At 40.2% G+C, this 18,863-nt stretch overlaps 1 protein-coding gene across 1 annotated transcript; it reads left to right on the forward strand.

The window, feature by feature from the left end:
* The first annotated feature begins 3,363 nt into the window (after window positions 1-3,363).
* UTP11 (UTP11 small subunit processome component) lies at window positions 3,364-8,969 on the forward strand. The gene is made up of 8 exons (XM_053454565.1): window positions 3,364-3,518; window positions 3,823-3,884; window positions 4,075-4,177; window positions 5,473-5,586; window positions 6,148-6,241; window positions 7,251-7,381; window positions 7,575-7,685; window positions 8,510-8,969. The coding sequence occupies exons 1-8, from the start codon at window positions 3,456-3,458 to the stop codon at window positions 8,591-8,593; spliced, it is 762 nt and encodes a 253-aa protein (XP_053310540.1). The 5' UTR covers window positions 3,364-3,455; the 3' UTR covers window positions 8,594-8,969.
* Window positions 8,970-18,863: the final 9,894 nt, after the last annotated feature.

Here is an 18,863-nt window from a genome sequence, read left to right on the forward strand (position 1 = left end):
ATCAGTGGGAACAGAGAAAGGAGGGAAAGTGAAGAAAGAGATAGAGAAAGGGAAGAAAGACTGAGGGAGAAAAGAAATAGAATAAAAAAAGAACAGGAAAGATCAGAATGAAGGGGAGAGAAATGAGATGGGGAGAAAGAGGATGAAGAACAACAGAGATAGAGAGGGAAGAAAGAAGAATAAAGAAAGTAGAGTAGAGAGAGAGAAAGGAAAAGGACAGGGATAAAAGAAAGTGCATGTCTTTTAATGACAAGCATATACTCTAGTTAAAGCAATATATTGTATCCAAGCACTCTAGATTTGGAATCAACCCTTTTGAAATGCCACATGCTACACACAGGCACAATACTCCACTGGGTCCTGCAAATGTGGACATTGGTTGGAACTGCCCCAGTTTACAACTGTTGGATTGATGAACTGTTGCTTAATCATTTTATACGAAGGTGCGTAGTATGATTTTGCTTATTTTTATTGTCGTTTTGCAAATAATTGCAATTCCCATTTGTCAGTATTTAGGTAATTATATTTATATATATAAAATATTATATTATATATATTATTGCAAATGATATACATAGCCATCAGGAAGTCTAGAGTAACAAGTTAACCTTTTCAGTGCAGACTGCATAGTGAGGACTAAGCATGTTGTATGGACTGCTGTATTACTGGACCACCTCACTGGATTTGCTGCCTACCCTAAGTCGTCACACAAATGTTAACATAATGCAGTAGCGTACCTAGCGGGGGGCGGTCCGCACCGGGTGCCGCTCATCAGGGTGGTGCCAACCTGCCGGCACCCCTCCAGAGACGGACAGTAATGTCCGCCGCTGGAGGAGCAGGCTCGCAAGGGAGCGGTATCGGAGGTCTTTAACAGACCACCGGCTTCCCTTGAGTGATTTTAAGCCGGTTCAAGGATCTCCCTTGAACCCGGCTTAAAATCACTCAAGGGAGCCGGAGGTCTGTTAAAGACCTCTGATACCGCTCCCTTGCGATCCGCGCGGCAACAGCTGTTGTGCGCCGGGGTTTGTTGTCAGATCCCGGCGCACAACACTGAAGCCGCGCCCACCACTGTCCGTGCCCTCTGAACCCCGTGCCCTCGGAAGAAGACAGAAGAACTGAAGAAGAAGAGGAGCGAAGAGCAGGAAAAGGAGCTGTAAGGAGAAAAGAGGAAAGGTAGGAAAGCATACAGTGAGAGTGGATTGGTGTATGTGTGTGGATTGGTATGTGTGTGGATTGGTGTATGTGTGTGGATTGGTGTATGTGTGTGGATTGGTATGTGTGTGGATTGGTATGTGTGTGTGGATTGGTATGTGTGGATTGGTATGTGTGTGGATTGGTATATGTGTGTGGATTGGTATGTGTGTGTGGATTGGTATGCGTGTGGATTGGTATGCGTGTGGATTGGTAAGTGTGTGAGAGTGATGGGTGTTATGCTGTACCATTTCCAATGTATTTTTCATTAAATAATTATGCTCTAAAGTACATCATAACTCCCATCCCTCTATACTGTTCCATACAGTGGCAGAGCTGGGAGACAGAGGCCTTGCACCCCCACCGCAGGACTCCTGAAAGGTAAGTGAACTTCAAAGAGGGAGAGGGTAGATAGTTAGGAGGGGTAGATAGGGAGAAGGGAGTGAGAAGGGGTAGATAGGGCAGAAGGGAGCGAGAAGGGGTAGATAGGGCAATCATACTCCTATCATGCCAAGTCTACGAGTGCCTTCTGGAATCTGGGTATGCCTGGGCATGATAGGAATGTGATTGCTGTTAACAATTATATATATATATTGTTATTTAATTGTTTTGTCCTATTTTGGTGTGTTACTTACTTTAAATAAAAGTGTTAGATCTTTTTATGGTGTGTGTGGGGGGGTCATATTCAGTTTCGGCCAGGTAGTTTTAAGGTGTGTGTGTGTGGGGGGGGTGCCACATACAGGATCCGCCCCGGGTGCCAAATACTCTAGGTACGCCCCTGACATAATGTATAGCTAATAGTAATTCATGGCAGCTATGTCTGGCCCTTCAGTCTTCCTTGCCATGTGAACACTTTATCCCTATCTTTGACTTACTATTGCCAAACTTGGCAATCACTCATTATCACTCTCCCTGTTGCTAATCTGTTCCACTTTTTCATTCTTTTTATTTTTGTGCATAGGTTGCTCCCCTAGATTTTCACAAGGTAGCGCACTGTGTCAATGTCATATGCACACCCATGAATGACTGAATGTGAGCTGTGTGTGCGGCTCCATGCCTTCAGAAACATTAGCGGTATATAATTATAGAGGATATGGAGGAAAATGGTTGACCCTACACGCTCAATGGAGATGTGTCCTCCTGTTTTCTTCTCCCATGTATACCTATCATCATAATAAAACATGCATTCAGGAAAATGTGACCTCTCGGCATAACATTCATTAAAACTGGCAAATAAGCAGACCATTCTGTTGGCTGCCATGGTGATAACACCGCTTTTAACTCCTTAATGACAAAATGCATTGTTTTCAATGGGTTTAGGGACCACCCATTGTCCTTAAGGAGTTAAGAGTATGTACCAATATTGTTTTTTTATATACGTAATGTCGTCGTCGCAATAAACAAACGTTCACAGACAAGTTATTTCGGATCTTAAACTCATATATCAATCGATTAAGTTCATCTGCCTCACTTACTTGACATCTGAAGAACACTACTCAAAGTAAAAAAAAATCACCTACCGACTGTACTAAAACAACTTTTTGGGTTAAACTTTAAGGTTTTTTTTCCAACTCTATGTACTATGTATGTAACTATGTAACTATGCGTCAGAGGGTTGTACTGCACAGCCTCACACAGCCAACATTTTGCTTTTTTTCAACCCCTTCTTTTTACCTTCTACCATCTTTACCATCTCTTATTTTAGTTTCGCACCAGGCTATTTTACTCCAGCTTGCGCCTTCTCCCATAAGTGCTTTTTTTTTTTGCATTTTTTGTTTGTAGACAGCTAGCAGATACTCAGATTTCCAAAAATTATGCTTTTCTGTACCAGTGGGAAGCCCCTCTTAAATATAAGCAATTAAATCACATCTTGCGTGTTGATGAAAGTAAGACTTCCACGAGGACAAGATTAGCACAACTGGGGACCTTTTACTTAGAATACACAAAATGTTATTAAAACATCACAAGGCGAGCTCGTTTAGTAGGTTTAACTAAAACTACAACAGGTAGCAACTCTAAACGAAAAGGTGCAAGACATCTTGTAAAGCAATATCAGACAGTCAACCAGTATCAACATAGTTCAGGGCTCAGTGACACGCAAGACGGCAAACTAAATGGGTTTGGAACGCACAATATAGCCCCGGAACCGGAAGTACGCAGTGCGCCGGAAAAGTGACCTAACACGAAGCGACGGAAGATCCGGGAGGCAGCGCTGCATGCATTTTCCGTGAGTGGTGTGCAGTGGAATCGAGCGATCTGTCATCATGTCTGCGTCTTTTAAAAAAGCACTGAAGTCTCGGCAAAGAGAACACAAAGAAAGGTCTCAGGTGAGGATGCCAGTACTAAGGGTTTCATTTGTAGAAATGTGTATTCTTCTAAATCGATGCGCTGGGAACATAAATGAGGCCGCTAAGTGTGTAATCCGTAACAAATATTACTGTTCGCTGTATAGTTGTATTGTGTAGCCCTGTTTACCAGTAAGTGTCGACGTCAGAGTTACTGTTTTTGACATCACTTAAAGTATAGAGGGTATGGTGACTGACAATAGATTCACATATGTTGCAACCGAGCTGTGACTCTTTATGGGATTGTGAATGTCATGTGATTGCTAATTGCTTACATTTTTTTTAGCCTGGCTTTAGGAAGAATCTGGGACTCTTGGAAAAGAAGAAAGACTACAAGCTAAGAGCCGAGTGAGTTATTTGCCATCAATAAGCTAAAGCTACAACTTTCTATAAAGCTTAGCCAAGTATAGTATAAAACACTGTCCCTTTGTTGTTGCTTAATGTCTGCTTTTATAGCAACTTTTTTTAACATGTTTTTATTTTTGCTGGTGATTTTCTATGTTTTAGTTTGTACTAAACCTGTTCTTTTCCGAACCAGTGACTACCGGAAGAAAAGAAACGTACTCAATGCCTTGCGCAAGAAGGCACTTGATCGCAATCCAGATGAATTCTACTTTAAAATGACATCAACCAAATTGCAGGTACGTCACTGTTTCTGTGCAAAAGAGGCGTCCGCCGTGGGTATGGCCACTTGTGCATAAGTCATGAAATGTTTCATTCATGCTTTTATTTTTAACACTTTGCCTTGTTAGAATTTAAGTGATCAATAAATGTTGGCTTTTAATTGATGTTCCACTTAGACAAAACCTTAATAGCACCATTTTATCATCATTTTTTATGAAGGTTTAATAGCATAAAAGCAGTACAGAAACCTTTTCAGTTTTTATAGCAGCAAACCTATAAGTGCACGCTTTTGTGTCTCATCACTATTAAGTGCTCTGATAAAATGAAGTATGAGACACAACTCTGTGTTTAAAGGGTCATTTCCATGGATTGTTTAGATTTTCAAGAATAACCAAACCTCATAACCTCCTCATCTTCCCTCCCTCTAATCCTAACATTCCCTCATCAGTCTTCCGTAATGTCATTGGTACAATCATCTCTCCGTTCCCTAACACTTGCTGTCTCTGTGCCACCCTTGACTCTCACCTCTGGTTCACGCCAATTCAGTCTGTCTCAAAAAAATGCTGTTTCCATCTTAAAAGCCTGCATCTGTCCCTAACACAAGGGGCCACTAAGGCTCTTGTGAAATGCCCTCATTATCTCCCACCTTGACTATTGTAACTCTGTCCTAGTGGGTCTCCCTCATACCCATCTATACCCATCTCACAATCCACCATGAACGCTGTTGTCAGACTTCTCTTTCTCTCTCATATGTTTACTAACACCTCTCCCCTCAGTCTCTTCCATGGCTTTCTGTGTGCTTTAGAATTCATTTCAAAATCCTGACTCTTACCTTTTAAAGTTCTTCACAGAGTTACATCTCCTCACTCATCTCTAAATACACTCCTAACCCGTCTCTCCACTCCTCCAATGATCTCCATCTGTCCTCTCCTCTGATTTCTAGTTCTCATGCGCCCGTCTGTCTTTCCCCTGCCTTTGGTCTTTCAAATCCTGCTTTTTTAAGGACGCGTATACACATTGGCGCCCCCTTGCTCTTTTAATCCTTAGCTCACCTTTCCTTCTCCCTGACCTGCAATACTTATACTAGTGTGGTTGATCTATCCCTAACAGTGGCACTTGTACCTCTTGTGTAGCACACCCTAACTGCCTCTAGATTGTAAGCTCATGTGAGCAGGGCCCTCCTTGCTTGTTGTTTCTGTAACAATGCTGCAGAATGTGATATGGTTATTTAAAAGAGTAAATAATAATAGTAGCAATATTCTATAGCTTTAAGTAATTTAAACGATTGCACTGTTATATGGTTTTATTGAAGGACGGTGTCCATGCGATAAAGCAGCCAACTGAAGAATATACAGATGAACAGCTTAAAGTAATGAGATCGCAAGACATAAAATACGTTGAACTGAAGAGAGTGTCGGAAGCAAAGGTGAGTTGATATTGTAAAAAACAATGAGGAGACGCTGCACCTGAGATAAATAGAGATAAAAATGACATAGTGATAAAATGACAAATCCCCTCCACGTAGTCTCCCACAATGATCTGAATGTTATCGCGTGAGTAGCTTTCTGTGAAAAAAACACATTGTGGATGCCACTATATCGGTAATCTGATAACCAGCAGCTCCTAACTTAAAGGGGATGCCACATTGGGAAATATTTATCAATGTAGCAATCTGTTAGCATTGACAACATTTTTGGTTTATCTTCTTTTGTTCTAATTAATTTCTTTTATCTGCTATTGTCAGTCATTGCATATTTTTTTGAGTGTCTGACTGACTGGATAATTAGCTTTAGTAAATAAACCCCAAATAACTCATTGTTAGAATTGCTACCTGAAGCTGAAGGAAGAAGTTACTGTAGTTCATTCACTAGCCATATACAATATCGTAGGGCGACAAAAAGTAATGTAGGCGCTGATTAACGATACCTAATTTGAAAAAGAAATTATGAGGGTATTATTATGGATGCAAAATGCTTTCTTAATACAGAAAATAGAACGTCTGAAATCTGAGCTCCATCTGCTGGACGCTGAAGGAAACCAGAAAAACAAGCACACTTTCTTTTGTGACACCAAGAAAGAAGGTGAGAAAGCAAAACTAAATTAGCTCATCTGGGAAATGGATAAATTGCTTTAATTGGTAAATTGCTTACTACTATACAGAAAAGATAAAGCAATAGGCTTGATTAGCGTTCAATTATTGCATAATCTACAGTTTGGTGTAAAAGAAGGGTTATTAGTTTTATTATAATAGGTATAAGTTTTTTTTTTTTTATGTTCATTAGCAGTTATGTAAAATATTTGTATTATATGACACTGTCTATCTTGTAATTTATTGACAGGAAGACTAAGTACGTCCGACATTAAAAGCATATCTTAGAAAATATTTGTTAACACTGAAGCGGTCGGAGATGTGTTTAGGGCCAAACGTGCTTTGGGAGCGATAATTGTACGAACATATAACTGCATCTTCAGTACATTGTTCTTTTAAGATTCAAAGAAGCAAATGGCAATAGCACTTTTTGTGTCTTCAATCTTGCAATTTTCCATGTTCTTGCTTCCACAGGGCACCAAAAGTTCACAAAAACGAATAAAACACAGCTCAATAGTGTATTAAATTTGAATAATCAACACTAATGTACAAAGGCTTAAAATGCATACTATTCAGGTTAATACCGTAGCATTCTCGCCAAGAGCAGTATTGACATTGCCAGTGTACCACTCACTTCTGATGTGTCTTTTTCAAGATGTAGTTGTAAAGTCCACAGATACACTTATGTTTTGCATAATTGTCTTGCTGCGTCGCCTAGTTGTGCTTTAGTTTTTTTTGTTTATGTTCGCCTTTGTTTTATTCTGGGATGTATATTTTGTCATGTGACATCAGGTATCTCTCAAGGTCATGAGCATCACATTTTCATTTGCTTTAATATGTTTAGATATACTTGAGCTTGTCTGCATCTTGTGAGTAATTCCAGCATATGGAGATGTATTTGCAGAATTAACACTGCTTAAACTTGGCCAGAAATGTTTGCAGTTTATAGGGAAGATGTTCTTTACTGTGACAGTTTAATAAATCTGACTGTCATTCCCCAGTGAGGCAGTTTGATCTGGCAGCTCGTCTGAACACAGTTCCTGAGTTGGTGAACAGAGTTTACAATAGACCCACCGTAGAGACCCTGCAAAAGACGGCTATAACAGGAGCCACACAGAGCGGACATTTAAAAGTAAGGATGATCTTTCCATATTTGTATCACCCGGTGGTGTGGGAGGAAGCTTTTGTGCCCGTGGTGGTTTTTGAAAAGTATGACAGAGGTGCCTTGCTGAAGACATAAGTAATAGTGAAAGAGCTTCTAAATTGTCTATGAAATGGACTTTAACATAGAATATTGACATGTATGTATTTGTCACTTGTAAAAGAAATTAGCTCAACAAAGAAAACGGCAATATGAGATCCTGAAGCAGCGAATTGAAAGAGAGAGGAAGATGTTCGTCATTTCTCAGAAAATACAGACACGGAAAGATCTTATGGTAAGGAGATAATACGTTATGTGATGTCTCTTAGAGTTCCTTAGGGTTAATATTCGCTGCCCCCAGTATATAGATTCCCCTTAGTTTGCCCCTATTTACCTCTAACTGCACCTTAAATTAACCTTATTAAATTAACCCTCAGTCCTCAGCATCAAATTAATCCTGAAGACCCCATTAACTATAGCTGCCCCTAAACTAACCCTAAACACCCCATTAACTATAACTGCCCCTAAATTAACCCCCACCTCCCCTAACTTTCAGCAGCCCAGATATTAATTTTATACTCGGATGATTGTCACAGCTATGTGGATGCTACAGGAAATACGCGGAGCCAATCAGCCATTTGGCCCCACCCCCCTTTTAATCCCTGTCCCTCCCTGCAGTCACTGCTGATTGGCCCCGCCCCTTTCTTTCTCCGTCAGTGATTGCAGGGAGGGACTGGTAACTGGTAAGTAGGAACTGCTGCTGTGAGTCACAAACTGATTATAAAACGAGGGGTGTTTTTCAGAGCATTTGCTCTGAAAAAACCCTCATTTTATAATCGATTCAGCTAAACGATAATGAAATTTGTTGGCAACGATTTTCATTATCGATTATTGATTAGTTGTTGCAGCCCTAAAATGAACCCCTTAAGGACAATGGGTTGTCCTAAAACCCATTAATGACAAAGCATTGTGAGCCCGTACATGTACAGGCTTTGTCGTGGAGGGGTTAATCAATGCTTGTTTCCTATGATATGTGCATGAACAATTATGCATCCATTTAAAATGAATGCCTTGCTCTAAACAGTGAATCAACGTTCCGTTGCTCTCTCTTTCCCCCAGGACAAAAGACAAAAAAAGAAAGTGAAGAGCGGAACTGCAGATTCCCCAGCCATTTACAAGTTTAAAATGCAGCGTAAAAGATAACGGCACCTGGCCGCGAAGAGAAATGCCAAGCGACATCTTTGGGCTGTGGAAGCCTTTTCATTGGATTGCTCTACACTATGCATTGTAGCCTTTGCATTCGTAGGACACTGAACGGACATTATAACTGAAATTACAATGACATTTTTTTACAAACCTTTTTATCAGAATGGTTTACTGCCTGAACCTCCTTCACATCTTAAGATGCCCCAGTGCACTTAGGAAAAGCTTATTGCAATCCGAGAACTAAAATAAAAATAAATACACCTGTTTGACGCCTGGAGGAAGGTGGTTCTGTTCTGTTCAGTCTGCAAAAAAAATAAAATAAAATGTACTTGCCGAACGGGAGCAAATGTATTAAACTGGAAACAAAGCGCAATTTGTCAAGTGTGTGTCAGGAAGGTTACTTGATTCCATGTATGTATTTCTGGCATGGCACCAACGCGTGATAGCATATTGTTATTTGTGGGCAGAGGGTGCGGCTGTTTTACTGCTGGCAACGGTGTGGCAGAGAATTTCGAGAAATGCTGTATTTCAAACCACAGCCTACATATAATTACATAAGAAGGCAGTCCATCAAACCTGCTTTTCTTCCACATTTCCAAATGGAAATTTTAATGTTTTTTTTTTTTGTTACTCAAGGACAAAGATAGAGCAAGAAAATGTGTGCTTTTTAACAATATGTGTTAGTTGTTTACCATATATGTAAGCATATGTTTGTCCATTTTTAGAGAAAGATTACTCTTAACATGAACTATATCTATGTTTTGGCTTTCTAAGTCAGTAACAAAAGAGATATAACTTTCCGAGGGCTGTGAGGGGGTGCCACGTATTGCTCAATACTTCTATAAAACGTACCCGGTCGTAATGCATTTTTGTTTCTATGTTCTACCAATACAGCTTCAGACCGATGGTCTGTCATGCTACTCATAGGGTTCTGAAGGCGCTAAACATGCCCCAGAAGCAGATGTGAAGTAACTAGTTCTAGCTACTTTCTCAACATGCCATAGAGGTTTTCAGATTGGGCAGATTGGGTGAATTTATTTCATTAATGTTTACAGCAATAACTGGTCAAAGATATTACTAACTTTCCATGAGCAGTGTGATCTCATCCTCGTTGAGACATTAACCCCTTAACGCAATGTGCGGTCCCTAAACCCATTGAAAACAATGCATTTTGAGCCCATACATGTACAGGCTTTGTCATTAAGGGGTTAATATCACTATTATTATTATTATGTTATATAGTGCCATCAAATTCTGTAGCGCTGTAACATGTGTTGCATACATAAGGCAGGTTGATTTGAAAGGTTACCATATTTTTATGAAACCCCCAGGAGTTATCTGTGAGTCCTGACAGTTTTATAATGTAAACCATTAGGCTTTTCCATTTTTTTTAGATGGAAAAAATGAAATGCAAATTCATGAAACAAAGGCTCACTCAACAGATTTTAATACCTGGATAACTTTGGTCCCTCCCTGACTAAAGTATCGCGCTAATCTCCAGGGATAGGTTATGCTCCTTCCCATTGATGGTGGCTAATAAAACTCGGTTAAGAGCTTCAAGAAAGTTGCATTTAGAATTGCACCAGTCAAAAACTGCCTGATGGGCATCTGTCACCTGCTCTGTTACAATGTTATAATAATCATGGGTACTTGACTATGTGGGCTATGTCCGTGTGTGTGTGTATAAAATATATATATATGTATAGTATATCTATAATGATATAAAATGATAATAATAAACATTATAGAAATACGTTAATTATGTGTACTTTCCCACTTTTTCCACTAGGTGGGGCTAGAGAATCACTAAGCAATGGTATGTATGATGTTAACATGGACGATACCTGCAGCACTATAATTTCTTCACTATAATGAAGAAACATTTTTTGTTGTTAATAAAGCCCCATAATCGTCCATGTCTACATCATATGCATTTTATTATGTTGTTGGTATTATAGTATTTTTTTCTTCTGGTAAATACAGTTATTCATGACTAAAATGTAAATAAATGCATTTGGTACATATTACAGTACTATTAATTAAACACTTTGTTAACTTGCAGTGAATACCATTCTTTGATTTCTTCAAAAATCTGTGTAAAAATACCATTATCGATGGTGTCTTCATTCTGCTGAACAAGTTACGTTTTTCCTCTAACCAGCTACATTACAACCCTAAACTAAAGTGTATTTCTTTTTTTTGGTCAGTTTTACATATTAGATGTAGTGTAGTGCATGCAACAATACATTTAAAGTTCTAGGCAAGAGAAAAGTTTGCTCATTACATTAGCAGTACATTGCGTAAATAAAATACATTATTTAATTGTGCTCAATTACATAAATCATAAGATCATAAAAAAGTGTAAGTAAAGGCCCTCTCCCAACAAAACCCATTATAACAACAGTGTCCATCTTGCCATTTGTAACATTGAAGGCATGATGCTTTGCACTCAGGAATCTGTTGTCCTGAATTGCCTGCTTTTTTGATTAGCATTATAACATTACATTTATATATATAGAGGGACAGGGGAAATTAACTAAAAAAAAATTGACAATAACATGTTAAGAGCTACCGGTACAGAAGATGGCCCTGCTCTTGTGATATTATCCTGGCTTGTGTGCCGTTTACTGTCCTGATGTATAATTAGCTTTTTGATGAACCCATATCTCAGACCAATGGTCTGCTATGGCTATCGTTGGCCTTAAATAACTCTTGTATTAATTGCTGATAAAAGGCCTGATTGGAGAGCAGAGCACATCTTCAACATGGTGTTTAACGGTATCATTAAATTAACTGGTTCATTAGCTGTCGGAGACTCCGCTGAAATGGATTCCTTTTACGAATACCTAATTTATATCGTCAGACGATTGGATTGCCATTTTCCTATTGCTAATAGTAATAAGATTACTGAACTTTAAAACATTGCTCTCTGAGTGAGCTTTAATGCAAAGCATATACGGAGGGCTATAAAAATGACACGGCAGTAGCTGGAACTATACAAACAGCTGTCTTTATTATAAAAGGGGTGATGTAGGGAATTGTGACATAAAAGAATCATTCTGTAGGGAAATAATAGCAAAATCTTTTATGGGGGTCCATTCGTGCAAATTACAATATGGAAAAGCTTCACGCGTTTCTCGAGAATAAATGGAATGGCACAAGGCGTGTGACGAGAACCACACAATGATACACTTGAATTGTCTCGTTTGACTTATCCTTGTTCCTAAACAGTAAACATAAACTGTACCCCATTTACTTGAAATAGAAGGAATTTATGATTGCGTTTAAGAGATCACTAAGGCGCGCTATGCCCCTTCCTTTAAAGGTCGCATTTCATTTGAACCCGACTTTGCCGCATTAACATCTTTTTACACAGTTGAACTGGTGGCCTAACATTTGACCTCTTTTGAATCGTGGAAATGGATCTGGACAACTGCTGTTCTATTCACGTAACCCTTGTCTGCAGGAAGGCTAAAGACCCCTTTTCAAACCTCTTCCTTTGCTACTACGGTAGCAGCCCCCTTTCTCGCTGTGCCTGCCACCTACAATACGAACAGTTGTTATTTTCTGTATACTAACCAAGATGATAATAAGAATGCTAGTGACTTATGTGTATAATGTAAACTAAGAAAAATGGGAAAAAAACAAAAAACGATGAGTTAGTTGTAGGGAAAGTGCTGGACGTATCCTTTCTATTTCTTAGATGATCAGTGGTGCCTTATTACAGTATTATGTCTGAGACCACTTGTACCATGATCCGAGTGTATTCCATGTTACATGTTTCTGTCACATACCGGCCTACTGGTTCTAACAAGCCTCCCAGGTATACTGACCCGGTCTGTCCAAGGTGTCCATCGTGAAGGGGTGAATAGTAATATTCTGTACCCTCATCCATTCAATACTATTGATCTGTGTAGAACATGTTGACCTTATTAGAGGTAACTTGACAAAGGGCACAGTATCAATACTATTGAAAAGATGCAAGGTTGTGGAGTCATAATGCCCTATATGAACGTAAACGACCCCTAGGGGACATCATTATCTGTTTGGCAGTGACATATCTAAAGATTTGACATTGTCACCCTTTAAATACTGGAATAATCTGCCCATTTCCACGTAAAGTTTTAGAAACGTAATTGGCTCTGTAGTGCCCCCCCCCAAAATGCTTGTATTTTGTATATGTGAAATGACAATAATTGCAAATGAATGTGCAAATAACTTAGTTATCTGGTGAAGGTTAAACTCGTTGCAGTGCCATAACAAGAGACATCGTGGGTCTAGGACCAGGTTCTCCACCTTCTATATAGAGACACCACAAGATATTTGGAGTCTTCATTATATATTTTTTTTTCTAAAGCGTAAGTAGGACATCCTATAATAATCCAGCTACAGGTCTTCCAGGTCCTTTGGTGTACAGTTGAGTCTATGTATTGTAAATATTGCAAACGGGCTCATTGGGTGTTATGATTCCTTTGGATGTCATTGTTCCAAGTTGTTCCAGACATCGGGATTTAATGGTTCCTACATGTGATCACTTAATCTAGGTAAAAGATGAACTTGAAGCTTTAGAGAACACCATAGCTGATCCACAATGAAACCATTAGAAGATTTGGAAGGAACCATCTACAATGACAAAAGACTAGGAGAATTGATTAGCATGCAAAAACACATCACATGGGGTGATGTAAATAAATATTCTAAGACAACACCCCAAAGTTAGTGATTTCCTTCTGCAAGCCTATACATTCCACATACTACAGGCTATTACTTTTACAATTGCTGGTCAGCAACATATGAAATGTCCTGGAAAAATTGCCAATGTGGCAACAGTTAATGCCAACCCATTTGAAAAAAGCACAATTGAGTCAACTGGCTGCACTCACATAGAATAATAATAATAAAAAGATCACAGAGTGGAAAGAAAAAAAACACACACACACAAATATGCTATGGGTTAAGGACGATGGGAAAAAGCTGAGAAATCCATCAGGAACAGTTTAGATTCAGATCAAAAGATCATGCGTCCAGCTGAGTTTGAGGCTCAGAGAGGCAGCCCAAGACAGAAAGCTCTGCCAGGATCCCAAGTGGCAGCTTCTTATTAATTACTAGCAGTGTTTCAGTATGGTGCCAGCCTATAAAGCTGTGCTAATCTTTCTTAGGGAAAAAAAAAGTTCAAATACAGTTTACAGTGACTGCTAGAACAAACACCCTATTATTTGTGCTAGAAGAAATGCTGAGCGGATGATTCCTGTACCATTTACCTGAACGGCCTCAAGTGTTATTCATGATAGCCTGTATTTTTTCAACTTTCATAAATCTCAACCAATTGGTGTCAGACATTAATTATATATATATATATATATATATATATATATATATATATATATATATAGGCAGAATTCTCCATATCTGTAGATCAACCAATTGACAGCTGGGCTGAAGTGTGGAAATTTTTTTGACCCTTCAAGTGTCCACCTTTTTATCTTTTTATCTTGAGTATCACAGTGTTATTACATAAATTTTCTATGTAATCTGTAGCTATCAAATCTCTGATGGACAATTGATAACTATGAAATAATTATTTTTTCCTGATCTGCCACAAGAAGAGTTAACCGCAAATCATCCATCCCAGGGATAGGCTTTGTCTGATATATTTCAGTGAATGTCCCATAGTCACCATGGCTTATACAAGCCATGTCACAGACACCTCCTTCTCTGTTGGACAGTTTGCCTATTCCCGCCAATCCTGAATTTACCATGCCCCTCACACTGCCTTCGTCAGGTCAACCCTGCCCCCCCTCAAATCTATTTTAAAGCAGGAAGAGGAGACCTCTGTGTACCGTATGTGGGAGGTTCCCAGGTATGCAAGATGTAGCACCTTCCACCCCACCTAGAATGAAAGCTTACCTTAGCAGGATCACTAAAATTGTAGGCAGTAGGGAATGCATGATATGTTCCAATCAGGCAGGTTACCTCAGGTTTGTTGCTCCAAGGACTTTCTTTTCTTGTGCGAGCAAGTTGCTGGCTGGTGTACCAAGGGAAATTACTTGTGGGCCACCAAGAATCCTTAAATAGATAATTTGGTTTGTTGAAGAATATTGTGTTAAATACAGTCCAACCCCTAAAGCAGGGGTGTCTAAGTTTTTTCTGCAGTGGGCCACTTCATCAGAATTGTATACGTGCGCAGACCGCACTCATTTTTCACTGTGAGAAAATATGGCCTTTAATAAAATATGCAGATTAAAATAAAGTAAATGACACAAAACCTTTACTTTTCCTCTCACTGATTTCTGGGCCTAGAAAGTGTCGTGACTACAAATTCAGGATAATTAAAAATGAAATAGTTCTATTTATTCTAAGGATGCACAAAAATGAAAATTCTGGACCAAAACATTCACGGTTCAATTAGCCAAAACCGAAAATGACCCCCCACCTAAAAACTCACATTTTTAATAAAAGTAGGTAACACACCACAATTGGACAAAACAATTAGCAATATGACTTGGCATGATAGGAGTGTGATTGCTAACAGCAATTTCACTCCTATCATACCCAGGCAACCAGTAAATGCTGGTACCTAGGCATGATGGGACTGTGCTTGCTGTGATTGCTGTTAGCAATCACACTCCTATCATGCCACGTCAGCCAGTACATGCTGGTACAGGGTGGCTGTAAGTGATGTGCAGACCCCATACTGCTGGCAGCATCAATACACAAGGGGGCCAGCTAGCTTGGTTTCAGCATGTACTGGCTGACTTGGCATGATAAGAGTGTGATTGCTAACAGCAATCAGAGTCCCATCATGCCTAGGTTCCAGCATTTACACATCCATGCTATCACACACACACTCATTCATTCATATACTCATTCATTCACAGATTCATTCCCTCAATCGCGCATACTCATTCAAACACCCTCCCCACCCCCTTACCTGCACTGCAGCTCCTCGATGCCGCTCACAGACTTCAGGAGGGGGCCTCCATCTGCGTTCTCTGGTACTGCACAGAGGAAGCAGTACTGGAGCAGAGTCATGTGTTGTCACGTGAACTCTGCTGGGTTCCGCTTCCTCTGTGTAGTACAAAAGCACCTCCCACAGGTAAGTAGCAGGGCTCTTGTTGTAGCAGGGCTCGAGGTGCGGACCGCGTAAGATCGGATGCCCTGGCTGCTGATCTTACGCGGGCCGCACCTCGAGGTCTCGCGGGCCGCATGTTGGACGCCCCTGCCCTAAAGCATTGGAGGTACAGCAGGCCCGGACTGGCCATCGGGCACACCGGGCATTTGCCCGGTGGGCCGGGCCACGGCAGGGCCGCATTGACTTTAGGGGCTGATGGAGCTGCAGCTCCAGGCCCCTAACCTACCTACGGCCGCAGTAACGCAGGGCATAAGGGGCACCTGCCCCTTAAGCCCGCCGCAACTGCGACCGGGTCTGCCACTCTAAGGGGCCGGGAAGTCCCCACCAAGGCCGGCCTTACGGGTCTGCGGCCGCACAGGGTTTAAATTAAAACATCGGGGTTTTTTTAACTTTATTTAACATCCTCCATGTTAAATAAAGTTTTTTTTAACTTTATTTAACATGGAGGATGTTAAATAAAGTTGAAAAAAAAACCCCCGATGTTTTAATTTAAACCCTGTGCGGCCGCCTAAGGCCGGCCCTGGTGGGGGCTTCCCGGCCTCTTAGAGCAGGGCGCCACACTCCAGGGGGCGCGACGGGGGGCGGTCCGCACCGGGTGCCGCTCATCAGGGGCTGCCAACTTGCGGCACCCGGCACTCCTCCAGAGACGGACAGTAATGTCCGCCGCTGGAGGAGCAGGCTCGCAAGGGAGCGGTATCGGAGGTCTTTAACAGACCTCCGGTTCCCTTGAGTGATTTTAAGCCGGGTTCAACCTCTCATTTATATTATGTTTACATATTTGTTGCCAACTTTATTAGGGTAAGAAGCGCAGACAGTTTTTGTTTTTTGTATACATTGTACAGCCAATACACTGTTTCTTGCAGCATGCTTACACCTGTTTGGTAGGCCTCGTATTACACATTTGTATTATTTGAGCCTGAGACTAGCTTAGCGCACCGACATTTTTTCTTTTCCCTGTTTGCACATATTTGAAGTTGTTGGCTCCTCATCAGTCTGGTTGCAGCTTGCTGTCCAGGGGTTAATAGGGAGGAGGTTTAATTGCACCTCCCCCAACACATTAATAAGGTTTTGGTAGCAGTATAAACTGCTTTGTGTGCCCACTATGTAGGAGGTGAGAGTAGGTTCTCACCCTATTGAGAGTGTGCCTTGACGTGGCGGGTGAGCTTAATTATGCTTTGGCCAAATCATATAACCAAAACCTCTCATTTATATTATGTTTACATATTTGTTGCCAACTTTATTAGGGTAAGAAGCGCAGACAGTTTTTGTTTTTTGTATACATTGTACAGCCAATACACTGTTTCTTGCAGCATGCTTACACCTGTTTGGTAGGCCTCGTATTACACATTTGTATTATTTGAGCCTGAGACTAGCTTAGCGCACCAACATTTTTTCTTTTCCCTATTATGATTTGTGGCTGTTAATGCATGAGTTGACTTTCGTCAATCGTTTGGGAAGGCACGAAGTGGGACAAAACCACAGGACATTGATTGTGGCTGGTCTTTATGACAAACATATGTGCATTTCTTGCGATTCCAGTAGAGAACAGTTGTCCAGCACTGCATCCTTGTCATATCATTGCTTCTTATTTTTCATACATGTTATAGGTATAAATAAAGTGGGGTCCCTGACAGTGAGCCTACACCTATGATCAAGTATTCCCCTCACTGTTTTTATGAATGTGTTCTGTAACGGCTGCTATAAGGCTTCTTTCTGATGGATATCATCTGGTTTAGGGGTTCCGGGACTGTTCAGACACTGACCAGTATCAACAATAATTATACTAATGAAATGCAATGGACAATCGTTTTTTGTCTTTTTTTCCTACTTTGCTACTTTTAATGCTTCTATTTTTTGTTTTCTTTCAATTCATTTCCATTATTTTGCCAGCCTTTTGAGTTGCAAATCAGTTCAAACATGTGGTCTTTAGTAATGTATTTCATATCATCTGTTTTATATATATTTTTTTCCATTGGCCAGATTGGTGATAAAAACAGTTGCTGAATCACCCAAGATTAATGAATAAATGCATTTACTATCTATCTATCATCTGTCTACCTACCTATTGGCCTTACTTTACATATGTAAAGCAATACACTACTCAAGTACATTTATGTACGTATTTTCACAGAGTACATAGCTGTTAAACATACCGCATGTCATTATACATTCTTTTTCTATTTTGCTTTCTAGTTGAGCTAATGGGACTGGTTCTTGAAAAGTCCTCTATCTGTCCTAGCACAATATTTATTACAGTGTCTGCTGGTTTAGCAGCTATAAATCCCCAGGTCAGACGGCCGAGGTGCACATTCATTATTTAGCTCCCTCTCATTCCCATGGTACGTCTGTGCCAGGCAGGACCCCGAGCCAGAAATAGTATGAAGTCGGATCATCATTTACTTAAGCGCTAGCCCCCGATGTACCTTCCTAGGGAATATCTCATTTATTATGCACTGTCATTAACTAAAGCAGCAAGAAGGGCCTTCATTAGAAGCTGGAGTTAAGGTCTTGTTGTGGTTGCCTCATCAGCATCAGTGAGCTGTGTCCCTGTGAGGTTTGATACAATTTAATTAACCTAATTAAAAGCTCTGATTGCAGAGATGATTGGGGTAGCGCCAGCAGCGGATGCATATTTATAACGAGCTGGAAGGCGTGGGATGATGGCCAAATGATATGCAGTGGAGAAATAAGCCTTGGAGTGCTAACATTTATTTTGGGTTACCAAAGGGGCTTCATCAGTGTCAGTAGGGCAGTAGGTTTTTTTAGAAGGCTCTATTAATAGAATAATGAATAATAAAATATGTTATAATAATATTTATGCCCTGTGTACAAGGTACAAGGGAGAAACATGTTTTAGACAAGAAGGTCAAGATGTTATGTCCTGGACCAGAATTACTAGTGATTGACTGACATAGTACCTACTGGCAGAAAGAAGTATCTCTCTATCAACCCAAGTTTTTGGTCATGGTGTTGTTCTCCTACATATAACTGATTTAAATTACTCACATCTTCTTTGAAGGTTTTATTATTATGATGTTACAAAGACTGTACTTATGCTCAATATTGCTGTCTTGTAGTCACCACAGTATTTTCCACAGTGGAATGGAAGGTAGCTATACTGTCAATTCCGTTTGC

This window comes from Spea bombifrons, chromosome 2 (genome assembly GCF_027358695.1).
Source record: "Spea bombifrons isolate aSpeBom1 chromosome 2, aSpeBom1.2.pri, whole genome shotgun sequence".
NCBI lineage: Eukaryota > Metazoa > Chordata > Amphibia > Anura > Pelobatidae > Spea > Spea bombifrons.

Bases quoted from the DNA above. Each gene is read 5' to 3' on its own strand.
- UTP11 (XM_053454565.1), top strand. From the start codon at position 3,456: ATGTCTGCGTCTTTTAAAAAAGCACTGAAGTCTCGGCAAAGAGAACAC. The intron at 3,885-4,074 runs GTGAGTTATTTG...TTTCCGAACCAG, and splicing joins GACTACAAGCTAAGAGCCGA to TGACTACCGGAAGAAAAGAA. The intron at 7,382-7,574 runs GTAAGGATGATC...CACTTGTAAAAG, and splicing joins CACAGAGCGGACATTTAAAA to AAATTAGCTCAACAAAGAAA.